At 49.0% G+C, this 15,796-nt stretch overlaps 3 protein-coding genes across 4 annotated transcripts in view; 2 read left to right on the top strand and 1 right to left on the bottom strand.

The window, feature by feature from the left end:
• map9 (microtubule-associated protein 9) overlaps positions 1-2,557 on the bottom strand; it is a gene marked incomplete at its 5' end in the record, with an annotated part of 12,258 nt that extends 9,701 nt beyond the window's left edge. The window contains 2 exons of the mRNA XM_083692765.1: positions 1,170-1,246; positions 2,323-2,557. Of these exons, the coding sequence (XP_083548891.1) occupies positions 1,170-1,246; positions 2,323-2,557 (312 nt within the window). The remainder of the gene's footprint in view (positions 1-1,169; positions 1,247-2,322) is intronic.
• Positions 2,558-2,754: 197 nt separating this feature from the next.
• Positions 2,755-6,038, top strand: LOC310821198 (uncharacterized protein). Its single transcript, XM_083693147.1, has 5 exons — positions 2,755-3,318; positions 3,630-4,175; positions 5,115-5,169; positions 5,394-5,455; positions 5,906-6,038. The coding sequence occupies exons 1-5, from the start codon at positions 2,773-2,775 to the stop codon at positions 5,993-5,995; spliced, it is 1,299 nt and encodes a 432-aa protein (XP_083549273.1). The 5' UTR covers positions 2,755-2,772; the 3' UTR covers positions 5,996-6,038.
• Positions 6,039-7,090: 1,052 nt separating this feature from the next.
• On the top strand, positions 7,091-12,892 carry ufsp2 (ufm1-specific peptidase 2). Of its 2 annotated transcripts, XM_083693146.1 has the most exons (13): positions 7,091-7,346; positions 7,805-7,901; positions 8,378-8,555; positions 8,969-9,032; positions 9,146-9,300; positions 9,374-9,563; positions 9,759-9,902; positions 10,786-10,950; positions 11,674-11,798; positions 12,010-12,086; positions 12,242-12,366; positions 12,485-12,580; positions 12,618-12,892. In XM_083693146.1, exons 1-12 carry the CDS (start codon positions 7,344-7,346, stop codon positions 12,569-12,571), a joined length of 1,410 nt encoding a protein of 469 aa, XP_083549272.1. In that variant the 5' UTR covers positions 7,091-7,343; the 3' UTR covers positions 12,572-12,580; positions 12,618-12,892. The 2 variants fall into 2 exon arrangements, with proteins under 2 accessions (XP_083549272.1, XP_083549271.1); XM_083693145.1 differs by having other exon boundaries at positions 7,092-7,346; positions 12,485-12,892.
• The last annotated feature ends 2,904 nt before the right edge of the window (positions 12,893-15,796 follow it).

Below are 15,796 nucleotides of genomic sequence, written 5' to 3'. Positions count from 1 at the left end.
CAGACAGCCACACAGACAGACAGACAGACAGACAGGCAGGCAGGCAGACAGACAGACACACAGACAGACACACAGACAGGCAGCCAGACAGAGAGACAGACAGATAGAGAGACAGACAGACAGACAGACAGATAGAGAGACAGACAGACAGACAGATCAATCATAAGTCAAAACCACCCTTAATGAACACCACTCCAACTATGACATCTTAGGCCATCATCATCATCATCATCATCATCATCATCATCATCGCTGCCTCCCAGTTCAGTGGCTAACTTCGCCAGGCAGTAAGCTCAGCAGAACAACAAGCCTACAGTCCACTTACATTCATCTTAGGGGTGCTTACTTAGCTGTGCTCCCCTGCAATCAGCTACCACCCTCCCAGTCGTGGTCAGCCAGTTAACTACCACCGTCCCAGTAGTAGTTAGTTATAGTAGTGGTTAGTTATAGTAATGGTTAGTAGTAGTTAGTTACAGTAGTGGTTAGTTATAGTAGTGGTTAGTAGTAGTTAGTTATAGTAGTAGTTAGTTATAGTAGTGGTTAGTTATGTAGTAGTTAGTTATAGTAGTAGTTAGTTATAGTAGTGGTTAGTAGTAGTTAGTTATAGTAGCAGTTAGTTATAGTAGTAGTTAGTTATAGTAGTGGTTAGTTATAGTAGTGGTCAGTTACAGTAGTAGTTAGTCATAGTAGTGGTTAGTAGTAGTTAGTTATAGTAGTAGTTAGTTATAGTAGTGGTTAGTAGTAGTTAGTTATAGTAGTAGTTAGGTATAGTAGTGGTTAGTTATAGTAGTGGTCAGTTACAGTAGTAGTTAGTTATAGTAGTGGTTAGTTATAGTAATGGTTAGTAGTAGTTAGTTATAGTAGTAGTTAGTTATAGTAGTGGTTAGTAGTAGTTAGTTATAGTAGTGGTTAGTAGTAGTTAGGTATAGTAGTGGTTAGTTATAGTAGTGGTCAGTTACAGTAGTAGTTAGTTATAGTAGTGGTTAGTTATAGTAGTGGTTAGTAGTAGTTAGTTATAGTAGTAGTTAGTTATAGTAGTGGTTAGTAGTAGTTAGTTATAGTAGTAGTTAGTTATAGTAGTGGTCAGTTACAGTAGTAGTTAGTTATAGTAGTAGTTAGTTATAGTAGTAGTTAGTTATAGTAGTGGTCAGTTACAGTAACGTCTGTACCTGGAAGGTGGTTCTCCTGGAGGTTTTGGGGCTCTTGCTGTACGCCAGCGTGGTGCTGAAGTCCCTGTCTGGCAGGTCTGGAATTCACAAGGAAAGAATGATGTAGCTACACCACCAGCAGGTACCCACCAGCAGGTACCCACCAGCAGGTACCCACCACCAGGTACCCACCAGCAGGGACCCACCACCAGGTACCCACCAGCAGGTACCCACCACCAGGGACCCACCACCAGGTACCCACCACCAGCTACCCACCAGCAGGTACCCACCAGCAGGCACCCACCAGCAGGGACCCACCACCAGGGACCCACCAGCAGGTACCCACCAGCAGGTACCCACCACCAGGTACCCACCAGCAGGGACCCACCAGCAGGTACCCACCACCAGGTACCCACCAGCAGGTACCCACCACCAGGTACCCACCACCAGGTACCCACCACCAGGTACCCACCAGCAGGTACCCACCACCAGGTACCCACCAGCAGGTACCCACCAGCAGGTACCCACCACCAGGTACCCACCACCAGGTACCCACCAGCAGGGACCCACCAGCAGGTACCCACCACCAGGTACCCACCAGCAGGTACCCACCACCAGGTACCCACCAGCAGGTACCCACCACCAGGTACCCACCAGCAGGTACCCACCACCAGCTACCCACCAGCAGGTACCCACCAGCAGGGACCCACCAGCAGGTACCCACCACCAGGTACCCACCAGCAGGTACCCACCACCAGGTACCCACCAGCAGGTACCCACCACCAGGTACCCACCAGCAGGTACCCACCACCAGGTACCCACCAGCAGGTACCCACCACCAGGTACCCACCAGCAGGTACCCACCACCAGGTACCCACCAGCAGGTACCCACCACCAGGTACCCACCAGCAGGTATGAATGATGGATCTACCAGCAGGTTTGGTGAAGTTACTATCCAGAGACTGTATAAAACTGACACTTAGACACTGTTCGATAATTATAAGAATAAGCATAAGAATAAGAATGCATTTGTTTTGTATAGCGCTTTTCTCAGGAATCAAAGACAGTAAATCCCACGGAGAGAACAAGAATAAACAGATGAATAAAAAGTCAAACGAGACAGAAAGTAAAACCAGGAGGATTTTAAAAGCCGCTCCGAGGAGCAGATTCCCACCTGACTTCATACCGGAGACAAACCAACAACCAACGAGATGCACTTTGATATAATAGATGGATTCCGAGGTTTTGTTGTAGTATTTGATATAACAGGACGGATTCTGAGGTTTATTGAGGTTTACTGATGTAATCTGACGGATTCTGACGTTTGTTGAAAGTGTTCGCGGTAACCCAGGGCAACGGCGAAAAGGAAATAGATGGTTAATTTCCGGGTCATCTGTGTGGAACGACATTTGTGAGGAACGTCATCTGTGTGGAACGTCATCTGTGTGGAACGTCATCTATGAGGAACGTCATCCGTGAGAAACGTCATCTGTGTGCGCCAGTCAAATGATTCCGTCAGGGCGACAAGAGAGGAACGGTGCTGCTGACCTGTCCTACCGAGCTAACAACAACAACAACAACAACAACAACAACAACAACAACAACAACAACAATAATAATAATAATGGCTTTGTCGCGGAGAAAGCTTGATGAATCGCCGTCTACGTCGGTGCTGAACGTGTGTCGCGCTTGTGGTGAAAATTACCCCAATAAAAAGTCCAAACACAACCTCTTCATCGGTAAGACGGCGGACCGGTACGACTACACCCGCGCCCTGGAGGAGATCACCGGCCGCCCGGTCACCGAGGAGGACGACGGCCTCCCGAAGGCGGTCTGCGAGAAGTGTCGCACCCTCCTGACCAGATACTACAGGAGCAGCTGCGAGGTGGCGACCCTGGGGAGTCTGTTCCGGGAGAGGGCGACGGCGGTGGAGACGATCCGGCGGCAGCGGCCCCCTCCCCCCCCCCGGGAGGCCAAACGACCGCGGAGCCTCTTCCCGACCAACACCCACTCCAAACGGACACTAGAGTTGAGTCACACGGCAGACCTCCAGGACCGGACAGGACCCCAGCCGGCCGAGGTGTCGGTCACCCTCACAGACGACCCCGTCTCCCCCTCACCCAGCACGGGCGACCAGGAGTCACCGTCCGCCAGCAGAAAGACCACCATGGTAAACACGGTTGTAATCATCAAATCAAATCCCAGTTTATTTGTCATGCACTCAGAATCCAGCCGTAGACGGTGCATTGAAACGCTTTGGGCTCCTCAACAACAACAATGAAGAAGAATAGAAGCATCAGATCAGGTGGAGGCAGCAGCAGAAACACCATAACAACGGTGGAGAGGGGAGAGAAATGTAGTAGCAGCAATGTGTGTGTGAGTGTGAGAGAGAGTGTGAGTGTGTGTGTGAGTGAGACAGAGTGCAAATGTGCGATGTAATGCCAAGGTCACCTGACCCGGGCTGTGTGGTCGTCCTCCCAGGTTCTGGTCCAGAGCGAGACGTCCCGTAAGACGCGCATCGTGACGGGGCCGATGGAGAAGGTGGTGGACAACATTGTGCGCGGCCGTCTCCACAGTGTCCCTCGCGCTCTGATGGAGGTCCCCCGCCTCGCCCCCCTCCTGGTGGCCGAGGTCCTGAAACGCGTGGACCGAGAGTGTCACACGGTCACCAGCCTGGAGTACAACTCCGTCCTGCGGCAGACGTCCCCGCGCGCCCTCAGCCACTTCTCCTGGGAGGCGGTCCTGGAGGAGTGGCGGAGCTCCGCCCCCACCTTCATGAGCTTCCTGGAGACGGCCAGCACCTTCGGCACCAAGAAGAAGAAGAAGAGTCAGCAGTCAGACATGAAGAAGAGCACCATGGCCATGGCGGGGGCCAGCCTGCTGAGGGCGCGCTGTGACCGGATGATCGCCGCCACCTACAGGAACTCCATCGTACTGCACCGTGGCAATGCCAAGAAGGGCTGTCTGAGGCAGCTGGCCACGGTGGGGATCTGTGTCAGCCGACAGAGCACCTTCAAGAAGATCAAGGTAACCAGGATGAGAATCCTGCTGCTAGTTTCATCTTTGTGTGTGTGTGTGCTGTGGTGGATGTCTAGGATTTACCACTCTGTACTTCAGCTCTTCAGAGATGAGATTCAAGAAATAAAGTCCTGAGAAGCCACAATATCTGAGTCCGGTATTTATTATTGCTTGCAAACAAGAGACAGGAGCCTAACAGCAGCCCAGTGTAAACCCGGGGGTCTGTTTAGCACAAGTCTGAAGAGGCCATTCTCAAGACTGTCTTTTATAGACATGAAACATGGTAGGAGAGAAAGAACAATGGGGAGACTTCTTGTCATATCCTATTGATCAATCAGCATTCAACATTTCACACCTATCCACCTTCCTGTTGGCAAGATGTGTCTGTCCTTTGTTCTCTCTCTCTCCTACCCTCACCCCAGAACCACCGGCATCCATATGGTGTCAATCATACAGTGTTTCTCAGAACAGGCTATAGAACTTTAGAGGTGTGGTAAGAAAGTTGAAAATGTACACAAGTTGTATCAGTCATATGAAAGTGTATGTTCTTCAAACAGTTCTATCAATGTATTTTCCATAACTGTGTGTGTGTGTGTGTGTGTGTGTGTGTGTGTGTGTGTGTGTGTGTGTGTGTGTGTGTATGTATGTATATATATATGCCATTTAGCTGACACTTTTATCCGAAGTGACTTACATTGCAGTGAGTTCATCCATTTCAGTATAGATGGTCCCAGTGGGAATCAAACCCACAACCTAAGCGTTGTTAGCGCCATGCTCTACCAACTGAGCCTATCGACACAAATAATAATAGATTAATGTATATTATTATTATTGTTGTTTTTATGACTTATTTTTTATGACCTTATTGTCTTTATTCCATTCTACTGTTGCCTCAGCTGTGTTGTGTTCTTGTCTTCAATGTAACAAATGAACTTAACTGGACTGGAGGTGATGGATGAGATGCAGCAGGACCCCCGGGCTCCTCAGTGGTCCTCAGACGCAGGTGTGTGGTGACCTTCTGACCCTGTAGACATGGACATCAGTTATTACTCAGTTATTACTCAGTTATTACTCCACTCCACAGCCTTTTACACACAGTGTTCTTGTACTTTGTTACGCCTTTGAACTTGTCCTTTGTGTTGTGATTATGTGTCACTGGTGGCTGCAACACTGTCATCTATCTATCTATCTGTCTGTCTATCTATCTATCTATCTATCTATCTGCAGGTGAAGAGTCCAGTGATGTCACGGTGGCCTCAGGATCTTGGAGTGAAGGTGTTTCTGGACAGGCATGTGTGACACACTGGATATATCTTATTGCATTTCACGATAAAAAGAATTGTCTGATTTCTGAACTACCTCTACCTAGACGTAACCCCCTGTGTATTGTTTTAGTTGTAGAAAGCTACTCTGTCATTAATACACTTCCATAGGGTCCATCCACGTACCCTGTTGCTCTTAGGAGCTGGTCTGTTGGTCTGTTGGCATGTTGGTCTGTTGGCATGTTCTCCGGCTGAGTAAACCTCATGTCAGGTGTGTGTTAGTGTGTGTCAGAGTGTCAGGTGTGTGTTAGTGTGTGTCAGGTGTGTGTTAGTGTGTGTCAGAGTGTCAGGTGTGTGTTAGTGTGTGTTAGTGTGTGTGTCAGGTGTGTGTTTGTGTGTGTCAGGTGTGTGTTTACAGACAGTACCGTGTTGGAGGTTAAAATGATTTTGTTGACATTGTGTATTGGCCTCCCACAGGTCCATGGGTCGGTACCGCCCCGACCAGCCTCCCTGACACCACAACAGAACCTCCCCCCGGTGGACCAGGCCGCCAGTGAGCTGAGCTGACGATTCAACTGATCGTCAATCCACTGTTTGTGATGCGCTGTTTTCCAAGGGTCCCGTCACCCTGATGACATCATCCCAAACCAGAGGACCTCTGCTGGTCTCCGGGTCCATCTGCAGCTCTCTGCTACTGGATCATTGGCTACTTCCTGTCCCGTCAGACTTCCTGTCAGGGCCGTGGTCTCTCACACCAAGCTGCTTCTTCTGTTGTTGTCTTTATATTCATTTGTAAACAGGGGGTGTCAATATAACAACATACAGAACACGTGCATCCCCTTATGAACCCAACACACACACACAGTCACACACACACACACACACTCTGAACAAATATAAATGGGGTTGAAATTTGTTGAAAATGGCAATAAAAATATATCATAAAAGCTAGAATTTGTCCAACAATGACTAATATGGAAGCTTGCCCGGCGTCCAGCACCATGACTAATGTGCCCCGACCCCTGAAATAGAATGTCTTCTCAGCCTTATTAATGGAATACTTTATTTAGATTTTCCATTTCTTTTTCATGAATTATATACATTTACAAAATGAACCGACTTCTGTTGTCTTATTGTCGTGACTGTTGTTTTGTTTGTTTGTATGTTCAAAAGTGAAACGTATAAATGTTGAGAATATTTTTGTACCGTCATTTGGATTGAAAAATGTTTTTAATACTACTACTACTAATAATAATAAAACAATTCAAAATCCTGTCTGAGCGTAGCAGAGTACCACACTTTATCAAAGATTTTACAGCAGAATAATCCTGCTCTATGTTGCATTCTGCTCTATTATTCATATCTTTACCCAATGAGGTAAAAGCGTTTCTTACTGATGAAAATGGTCCATAATTACTGCTGCTCATGCCAAGTCATGAAGTCCGGGGGAAAATACAGATAAAATCATGTTGTTCTTGAGTACATACATGAAATAAACCTTATTATTTACATGTTTGAGAGACTCTAACATATACATATATATATATATATATATATGTGTAACCAGGGCTAATAGTTGTTAAATTCAGATTTGTGGATATAAGATGTAGCAGTCAAGATGACAGACAGAGGTTTACCTGGTCAAACTGACAGGACATGGCTGTAATACCACCGCCGCCGCCGCCGCCGCCAGAGGGCGCTCCGCTCCGTGTTCCGCCGGGCGGAATTAGTTCCGTGGTAGAACAGGTAAACATCCTGTCTCTGACAGCAGCAGCACGATGATCCTCTCCTGAATCCCGACTCTCCTGAATCTCGACTCTCCTGAATCTCCCGAATCCTGAATCCCGACTCTCCTGAATATCCCGACTCTCCTGAATATCCCGAATCCTGAATCTCCTCCAGGTTCAGCAGGTTCATGGTGAGTCGGTGTTCAACGGGTGTTTAACGGGTGTTTAACAGTGTTTGACGGGTGTTTAACGGTGTTTAACAGTGTTTGACGGGTGTTTAACGGGTGTTTAACAGTGTTTGACGGGTGTTTGACGGGTGTTTAACGGGTGTTTAACAGTGTTTGACGGGTGTTTAACGGGTGTTTAAGGGTGTTTAACGGTGTTTAAGGGTGTTTGACCGCCGAGTCTCTGCGAACGAACCACCAAAGTAAAACACGCAGTTAGCATGAGGCTACCTAGCTACAGTATGTTAGTTAGTTAGTATGAGACTAGCTACAGTATGTTAGTTAGTTAGTATGAGACTCGCTACAGTATGTTAGTTAGTTAGTATGAGACTAGCTACAGTATGTTAGTTAGTTAGTATGAGACTCGCTACAGTATGTTTTGTGTTTCATGTCCGTGTTGTGACGTCATCACGACTGCGCCGCAGGTTCTCCCCGCCCCCGTTGCCATGGACGCGGACGCCGTCATCATCCTGCGGCTGAGAGGGTCGCTGCAGCTTCAGTGCCAGTTTGAGGGCAGCGACGGTGGGTTGCCTCCTTTAGACGTCACACCTGTCTGATCCTCAACCGCAGCTGGTTTCTGTCTCACTGTGATTCCCCAAAATCTAATCTAATCTAATCCCAGTTTATTTGTCATGCACCCAGAATCCAGCCGTAGACGGTGCATTGAAACGCTTTGGGCTCCTCAACAACAACAATGTCAGAATAGAAGCATCAGATCAGGTGGAGGCAGCAGCAGAAACACCATAACAACGGTGGAGAGGGGAGAGAAATGTAGTAGCAGCAGTTCTAGTCTGAGAGAGGATTAGTAGAAATAAAGCAGAGTGTTCCGTTCTATTCTGTTTTGTTGTTTACGTTGATGCCAAAGACAAATGTTCATCCCTGGCAGGACAATAAAGTTGATTCTAGTCTGAAGTACAGAGCGATGCAGTGACCATGGCAGTGTAGAGACTGTGTTGAAGTCAAAGGTGATGATGCCGTTCCCTGTCGCCTTGCTCCAGATCGCCACGTCCAGCAGCAAGTGTCGCGGGGGTTTGAGTCCCTCCGCCTCACCGTGACATCACAGGATGTGGTCATCAGCGTGTGTGACAGTCCTGTGTTCATCTGGCCCAACGACGGCCTGCAGATGTCCCCTGACCACCTCACCTCCGACACCCCCTGTAGAGAGCTGCTCCAACAGTAGGTACCTCTAGCCCCTGACCTCTAACCCCTGACACCCCCTGTAGAGAGCTGCTCCAACAGTAGGTACCTCTAGCCCCTGACCCCCACCCCCTGACACCCCCTGTAGAGAGCTGCTCCAACAGTAGGTACCTCTAGCCCCTGACCTCTAGCCCCTGACCCCCACCCCCTGACACCCCCTGTAGAGAGCTGCTCCAACAGTAGGTACCTCTAGCCCCTGACCTCTAGCCCCTGACCCCCACCCCCTGACACCCCCTGTAGAGAGCTGCTCCAACAGTAGGTACCTCTAGCCCCTGACCCCCACCCCCTGACACCCCCTGTAGAGAGCTGCTCCAACAGAAAGTTACCTTCAAACCCAGACCGTGTGTGTGTGTGTGTGTGTGTGTGTGTGTGTGTGTGTGTGTGTCCTGTAGGACAGAGGAGAGTGACAGCAGCAGTAAGAAGTCGAAGAAGAAGGACAGGAAGCCACCGGCTGCAGTCAGTGTTTCTGCTTCCCCCCCGTCTCCCTACACAGCTCTGTTACACACCTGATCTGATCCTCACGGCTGGGTGTGTGTGTGTGTGTGTGTGTGTGTGTGTGTGTGTTCCAGAGTGTCATCAACCTCGGTCTGATGACAGAGGTGACGGAGCCCCGCCTCCTCTCCGCCCCGGCCCTCCAGACAGGAAGTAGACAGCACCACTTCCTGCGGCTGGCCCTGCCCATGGACGTGGTCGTCACGGTGCCCTCCAGCCAGATCCTGGGAGTGTACGTCTATTGTGTGTGTGTGTGTGTGTGTGTGTAACTGAAGGGATCTCTGCTGACCGTGTGTCTCCTGCAGTGCCTGTTGTGACCTGGTGGGGGCGCTGGTCAGCCAGCTGGAGGAGATGGAGCGCGTGTCTCTGCAGCACATGAAGAAGATGTCACTTCCTGTTCCGCAACCCTTCCACTTCCTGCTGCCGGGGCGGGGCCTGGTGACGGTGGTCTACCCTGCTGGGGTCCCCGACAACCAGCTGGACACACACAGGAAGGTGTGTGTGTGTGTGTGTGTGTGTGTGTGTGTGTGTGTGTGTGTGTGTGTGTGTGTGTGTGTGTGGGGGTGGGTGTGTGTGTGGGGGTGGGTGTGGGTGTGGGGGTGGGGGTGGGTGTGAGAGAGAGTCTGTGTCTGTGTCTGTGTGTGTCTTTCTGTGTGTGTGTGTGTGTGTCTGATGTCTCCTCTATGGTAGGAGCTACATGGGAGGTTTGGTCTGCCGTTGGATCGTCCGTTCCTGAGGAGAGGAAACGGCTTCCACTTCCCTGACCAGCCTTACAGAGACGGATACCTCCGGACCCCCCACCTCCACCTCACACCCCCCAGACAGGACACCCAGGTCTCTCACATACATACACACACATACACAGACACACCACACACACACACACACATATATACACAGACACACACACACACAGTCTCACACTCTCACACACACACACATGTGCACACACTCACACACAAAAAAAAAGTACACTTGAAATTTGACCATCAACTTGAGAGCACCCGTCATCCAGCCTAGAGATAGACGTTAGTCTGGAGCCCTGGCCAGCATTAGCATGCTTCTGTTCACCGGTCGAATCCTTCAAAACACACATTATTGGCATGCTGTATGTCTGGACCTTGGGTTAGGATTAGGCATGCTGTATGTCTGGACCTTGGGTTAGGGTTAGGCATGCTGTATGTCTGGACCTTGGGTTAGGGTTAGGCATGCTGTATGTCTGGACCTTGGGTTAGGGTTAGGCATGCTGTATGTCTGGACCTTGGGTTAGGATTAGGCATGCTGTATGTCTGGACCTTGGGTTAGGGTTAGGCATGCTGTATGTCTGGACCTTCTACAGTATCCTGTCAGTCCATCAATCAATCAAATGAATCAATCGAGGCTTTTGTACGTCAGCAGTTGTCAAGTGCTTTTACAGATCCTCATCCTGAAGCCCCTCCAGGAACAAGCAACACACATGGTGATGCACAGTGGCGAGCTGTATGCAGTTATTTAAAACATTAAGATGCATTCAGAACGCATGGAAAGGCTTTGAGCGGTGATGAATGATACAGGCTACACCCCCGTGACCAACTAGAGTTTCTACTCACATGAAAACAGTGACATTCTGGAGACGGAGACACACACACAGAGACGGAGACACACACACACATACACAACTTGATCAACAACAGTGGACAACTTATTTCAGCTTTAATGATTTTTGTGTGTGTGTCAGGTCTACCTGGTGGAGGGGCTGTATAGCTACTACCACTACATGCAGGATGGTGTGGATGACCGTGGCTGGGGCTGTGCCTACCGCTCCCTCCAGACCCTCTGTTCCTGGTTCCTACAGCAGGCCTACACACCCAGGCCTGTCCCCACCTACAGAGAGATACAGCAGGTACACACACACACACACACACCCAGGCCTGTCCCCACCCACAGAGAGATACAGCAGGTGTACACACACACACACCCAGGCCTGTCCCCACCCACAGAGAGATACAGCAGGTGTACACACACACACCCACACCCAGGCCTGTCCCCACCCACAGAGACATACAGCAGGTACACACACACACCCCCCCACACACACACCCAGGCCTGTCCCCACCCACAGAGAGATACAGCAGGTACACACACACACACACACACACCCAGGCCTGTCCCCACCCACAGAGACATACAGCAGGTACACACATACACCCCCAGGCCTGTCCCCACCCACAGAGACATACAGCAGGTACACACACACACCCCCCCACACACACACCCAGGCCTGTCCCCACCCACAGAGAGATACAGCAGGTACACACACACACACACACACACCCAGGCCTGTCCCCACCCACAGAGACATACAGCAGGTACACACATACACCCCCAGGCCTGTCCCCACCCACAGAGACATACAGCAGATACACACACCCACACACACCCAGGCCTGTCCCCACCCACAGAGAGATACAGCAGATACACACACCCACACACACCCAGGCCTGTCCCCACCCACAGAGAGATACAGCAGATACACACACACTACACCCTACACACTGTACACTACACTCTACACCCACCCCCCCAGGCTCTGGACGTAGTGATAACGTGCGTGTGTGTGTTCCAGGCGTTGGTGGATGTGGGGGATAAGCCCCCCAGGTTCCTGGGCTCCTGTCAGTGGATCGGGTCCATCGAGGTCCAGGTGGTCCTCAGCCAGCTGCTGGACGTCTCCTCCAAGATCCTTTTCCTCAGGTTCACCTCAAACCAACTTTATTTAGACACAACACTTCAAACCAACTTTATTATTATTTGGGACATGGATGCAATATAATGATTCAATACAATGATTCCAGCAGAGCAGAGACTAATAAAATAATAGTCTAATATAATAATAAAGTGTGTGTGTGTACCTGTGTGTGTATCTGTGTGTGTGTGTGTGTGTGTGTGTGTGTGTTCGTTCCAGCCAGGGGTCTGAGCTGGCCAGTAAAGGCAGAGAGCTGTCCAACCACTTCCTGTCTGAGGGAACTCCGATTATGATTGGTGAGTAACAGACTGATGACTAAGGAGGCCCTGGAGGGTCACAGGAGGGTCAGGAGGGTCAGGAGGGTCACAGGAGGGTCATGAGGCCCAGAGCAGCGGTGTCTCACCTGGTTGATGATGATGATGATGATGTTGTTGTTGCTCCTCCGGTCCAGGGGGGGGCGTCCTGGCCCACACTATCGTGGGCGTGGCCTGGAGCGAGACGTCGGGTCAGATCCGCTACCTGGTGCTTGACCCCCACTACACTGGTCCTGAGGACATCCACACCATCACTGACAAGGTAGCTACACCCTGTACTACGCCCACTCCACAGGTGTATGGTATTTGATGACAAAGGAACTGCATGTTATTCATTAGAAACAGTAACTACCCCCCCCCCCCCCCCCCACCACCATCAGGGCTGGTGTGGCTGGAAGGGTCAGGACTTCTGGGACCAGAACGCCTACTACAACCTGTGTCTGCCCCAGAGACCCAAGACCATCTGAGACCCACCAGGACCACCAGAGACCCACCAGAACCTTCAGAGACCCAAGACCATCTGAGACCCACCAGGACCACCAGAGACCCACCAGAACCTTCAGAGACCCAAGACCATCTGAGACCCATCAGAACCCCCAGAGCCCCATCAGAACCTCCAGACTCTCACACACACGCAGACACAGCTCCCTGGAGTCACAGAGAGTAAATCTGGATGACAAGGAGAAAACGTGGATCTGTGTGACTCTGGGCTGCAGGTTTCATCTGGAACATACAACACATCTGTAACACGGTGTGTGTGTGAATAAAGGACAACCATGGGAGTCAGACATGTTGTTTTATTCAGCTTCCACTTGTTCAGTCTGAGGTGAAACACTGACAACAACTGACCCAGACCACAGACACAACCCCCATTCTATAGACACACGACCCCCCCATTCTACAGACACACAGACCTGTCCTACACACACACAACCCCCCATTCTACAGACACACACACACCATTCCTGTCATCACACGCACATGCCACTTCCTCTTTCAGACGTTGCACTTACATTCCAGGGAGCCGTCTTTGGTGGCACAGCTCTTTTACCTTGCAGTAGCAGCCACAGGGTTGTTCAAAAACATGTTTCAAGCCAAGCTCCACTGCCATGACCGGGTCTTGAACCTGCAGTCCCCTGATCACAGGGCGAGGTACTGACCACTGAGCCACCACTCCTTCTCATTTCACACATGTCCTTTTGTATATTTGACTTGAAGGTTTGAGGAAACATATTCAAAATGTCATTCTAAAGCTAGTTCGAGAGCCATGACCGGGTCTTGAACCTCTAACCCTGTGATGATGGGGCAAGGTACTAACCACACAGCCAAGACTCCTTCACACTTGACATCCTTCGTTTTATATATTTGACTTGAAGGTTTGAAGAAACAGTATTATATAAACAGCGGTTATGGCAAATAACTTAAAGGGATTTAAGGAGAAATTTCACTAAAACCACCTGTCACCTGAAGGTTTTTTTTTTTAGAGTTGACAATCTCACTTGTAAAGTCCCTTTCTCACTGCACTTTCCTCCCACAGGCTCAGCTGCACTCACTGTGCCTTCCTCTCATGGCCTCAGCTGGGTTCGAACCAGCAACATTCTACTTACAGAGCAAGTGCTTTACCACTGCACCACCGGGCCGCTCACAACAAACACACATCTCTTCGTAATTTTGACATTTACATCAGCAGACAGGTTAAAAAAAAAAAAAAGTCAAATAAAAGAAATGAAGTATGTAAAGTGTGAAGGAGTCGTGGCTGTGCGGTTAGTACCTTGCCCCATCATAACGGGGTTAGAGGTTCAAGACCCGGTCATGGCTCCGGAACATGTGCGAGACCCTGTGGCGGCTATTGCAAGGTAGAGAAGCCGTGCTGCCTAAGGTAGCTTAAAAGAACATCGGTGCAAGGTCTGACCAGCGGTATGTCACCACGGTGGATGACTTGGAAGGTGCAGACAAGGCTTGAACAAAAAAAAAAGGAAAGTGGGGGGGATATGAGGGAGTGTCCCCCCGCAAGTTGCGGACAAGGGTCGGGCAAAAAAAAAGGAAAGTGGGGGGGATGTGAGGGAGTGTCCCCCCGCAAGTTGCGGACAAGGCTCGGGCAAAAAAAAGGAAAGTGGGGGGGATGTGAGGGAGTGTCCCCCCCGCCCTTCCACAACAATGTCCAGCAGCGGTTATGGAGAAGAAAGCCTCTTTCCCTTATCTTATAATATGTATTTTGGCCCCCCTCCTAATGTTGTTTTAGATATCTCTCCATCCATCCTTTGGAAGGTTTTGGTGGTGGCTAATTCTTGGTAAAGATGCTTCTTAGAAGAAGAAGAATTTTATATATATATATAAAAATATATAAAATTCTTCTTCTTCTAAGAAGCATCTTTACCAATAATTAGCCACCACCTAAACCTTCCAAAGGAAGGTCACTTGGAAACTGCTCAACTTACCTCATGGCCTCAGCTGGGTTTGAACCATCTGCTTACGACCTGTCCTTTACCACTGGGCCACTCAGACAACACATCACTTCAGCATTTTGACGTCAACATCAGCAGACACCTGCAAAAAAAGCAAAGCAAAGCAAAAGTGTAACAAGATCAGTAACATGGACATATCAACCAGCTACCTTCTGCTCATGGGGCATGTTCCATACCATTACACCACCAAGCTGCTCGCAACAAATGCACATTTCCAATGCCACCAACTCTGCTACTCAAGAACATGCAAAACTTAACCTAGCAGAAGCAAGACAGAAAGCTGCAGTTTTACTCAATTTCTTCAACTATTTGGATGAAACTGAAGGTCACATACGCACAGCAATAACATACAAAAGTAACATTTTCAGCTAAATGGTTAGTCATTTCTCATTGCCTTCACACTACATGCTAAAGTTAGCCACCTACCGAAAATGTACCCCTACATGGTATTGTTGATATTGTTGTCCAGAGCAAATTATTTCCTTTGTGTTTAAAAGAAAGAAATACACTCATCGGCCACTTTATAAGGTTCAACTGCTCTGTAACGCAAATACCTAATCAGCCTCACATGGCAGCAACTCAATGCATTTAGGCATGTAGACATGGTCAAGACGACCTGCTGAAGTTCAAACCGAGCACCAGAATGGGGGAGAAAGGTGATTTAAGTGACTTTGAACGTGGCATGGTTGTTGGTGCCAGACGGGCTGGTCTGAGTATTTCAGAAACAGCTGATCTACTGGGATTTTCACGCACAACCATCTCTAGGGTTCACAGAGAATGGTCAGAAAAAGAGAAAATATCCAGTGAGCGGCAGTTCTCTGGGCGAAAATGCCTTGTTGATGCCAGAGGTCAGAGGAGAATGGCCAGACTGGTTTGAGATGATAGAAAGGCAACAGTAACTCAAATAACCACTCATTACAACCAAGGTATGCAGAAGACCATCTCTGAATGCACAACATGTCGAACCTTGAAGCAGATGGGCTACATAAGGGGGTCCAACCCAGTACTAGCAAGGTGTACCTAATAAATGTACCTAATGGTGAGTATATATCTCCCATTATAGTTAATTTCTACTCCATACATGTAAACTCTCATTGCTCAACAGTTAAAATAACAATCAGTCTGTAATCATAAATTAAATAGGTAATCAGTAATATAACATGTGGCCTGGCATACAGGAGAGAATAGATTAACCATATTGATGGTTAGAGTTACTATTTAGTGTGT

Source organism: Argentina silus (genome assembly GCF_951799395.1).
Source record: "Argentina silus genome assembly, chromosome: 21".
Lineage (NCBI taxonomy): Eukaryota > Metazoa > Chordata > Actinopteri > Argentiniformes > Argentinidae > Argentina > Argentina silus.
This window is presented reverse-complemented; position numbering and strand designations above follow the sequence as displayed.

Bases quoted from the DNA above. Each gene is read 5' to 3' on its own strand.
- LOC310821198 (XM_083693147.1), top strand. From the start codon at position 2,773: ATGGCTTTGTCGCGGAGAAAGCTTGATGAATCGCCGTCTACGTCGGTG. The intron at 4,176-5,114 runs GTAACCAGGATG...ACTGGACTGGAG, and splicing joins GCACCTTCAAGAAGATCAAG to GTGATGGATGAGATGCAGCA. The intron at 5,456-5,905 runs GCATGTGTGACA...GGCCTCCCACAG, and splicing joins GTGAAGGTGTTTCTGGACAG to GTCCATGGGTCGGTACCGCC.
- ufsp2 (XM_083693146.1), top strand. The intron at 8,556-8,968 runs GTAGGTACCTCT...TGTGTCCTGTAG, and splicing joins TGTAGAGAGCTGCTCCAACA to GACAGAGGAGAGTGACAGCA. The intron at 9,301-9,373 runs GTACGTCTATTG...TGTCTCCTGCAG, and splicing joins TCCAGCCAGATCCTGGGAGT to TGCCTGTTGTGACCTGGTGG.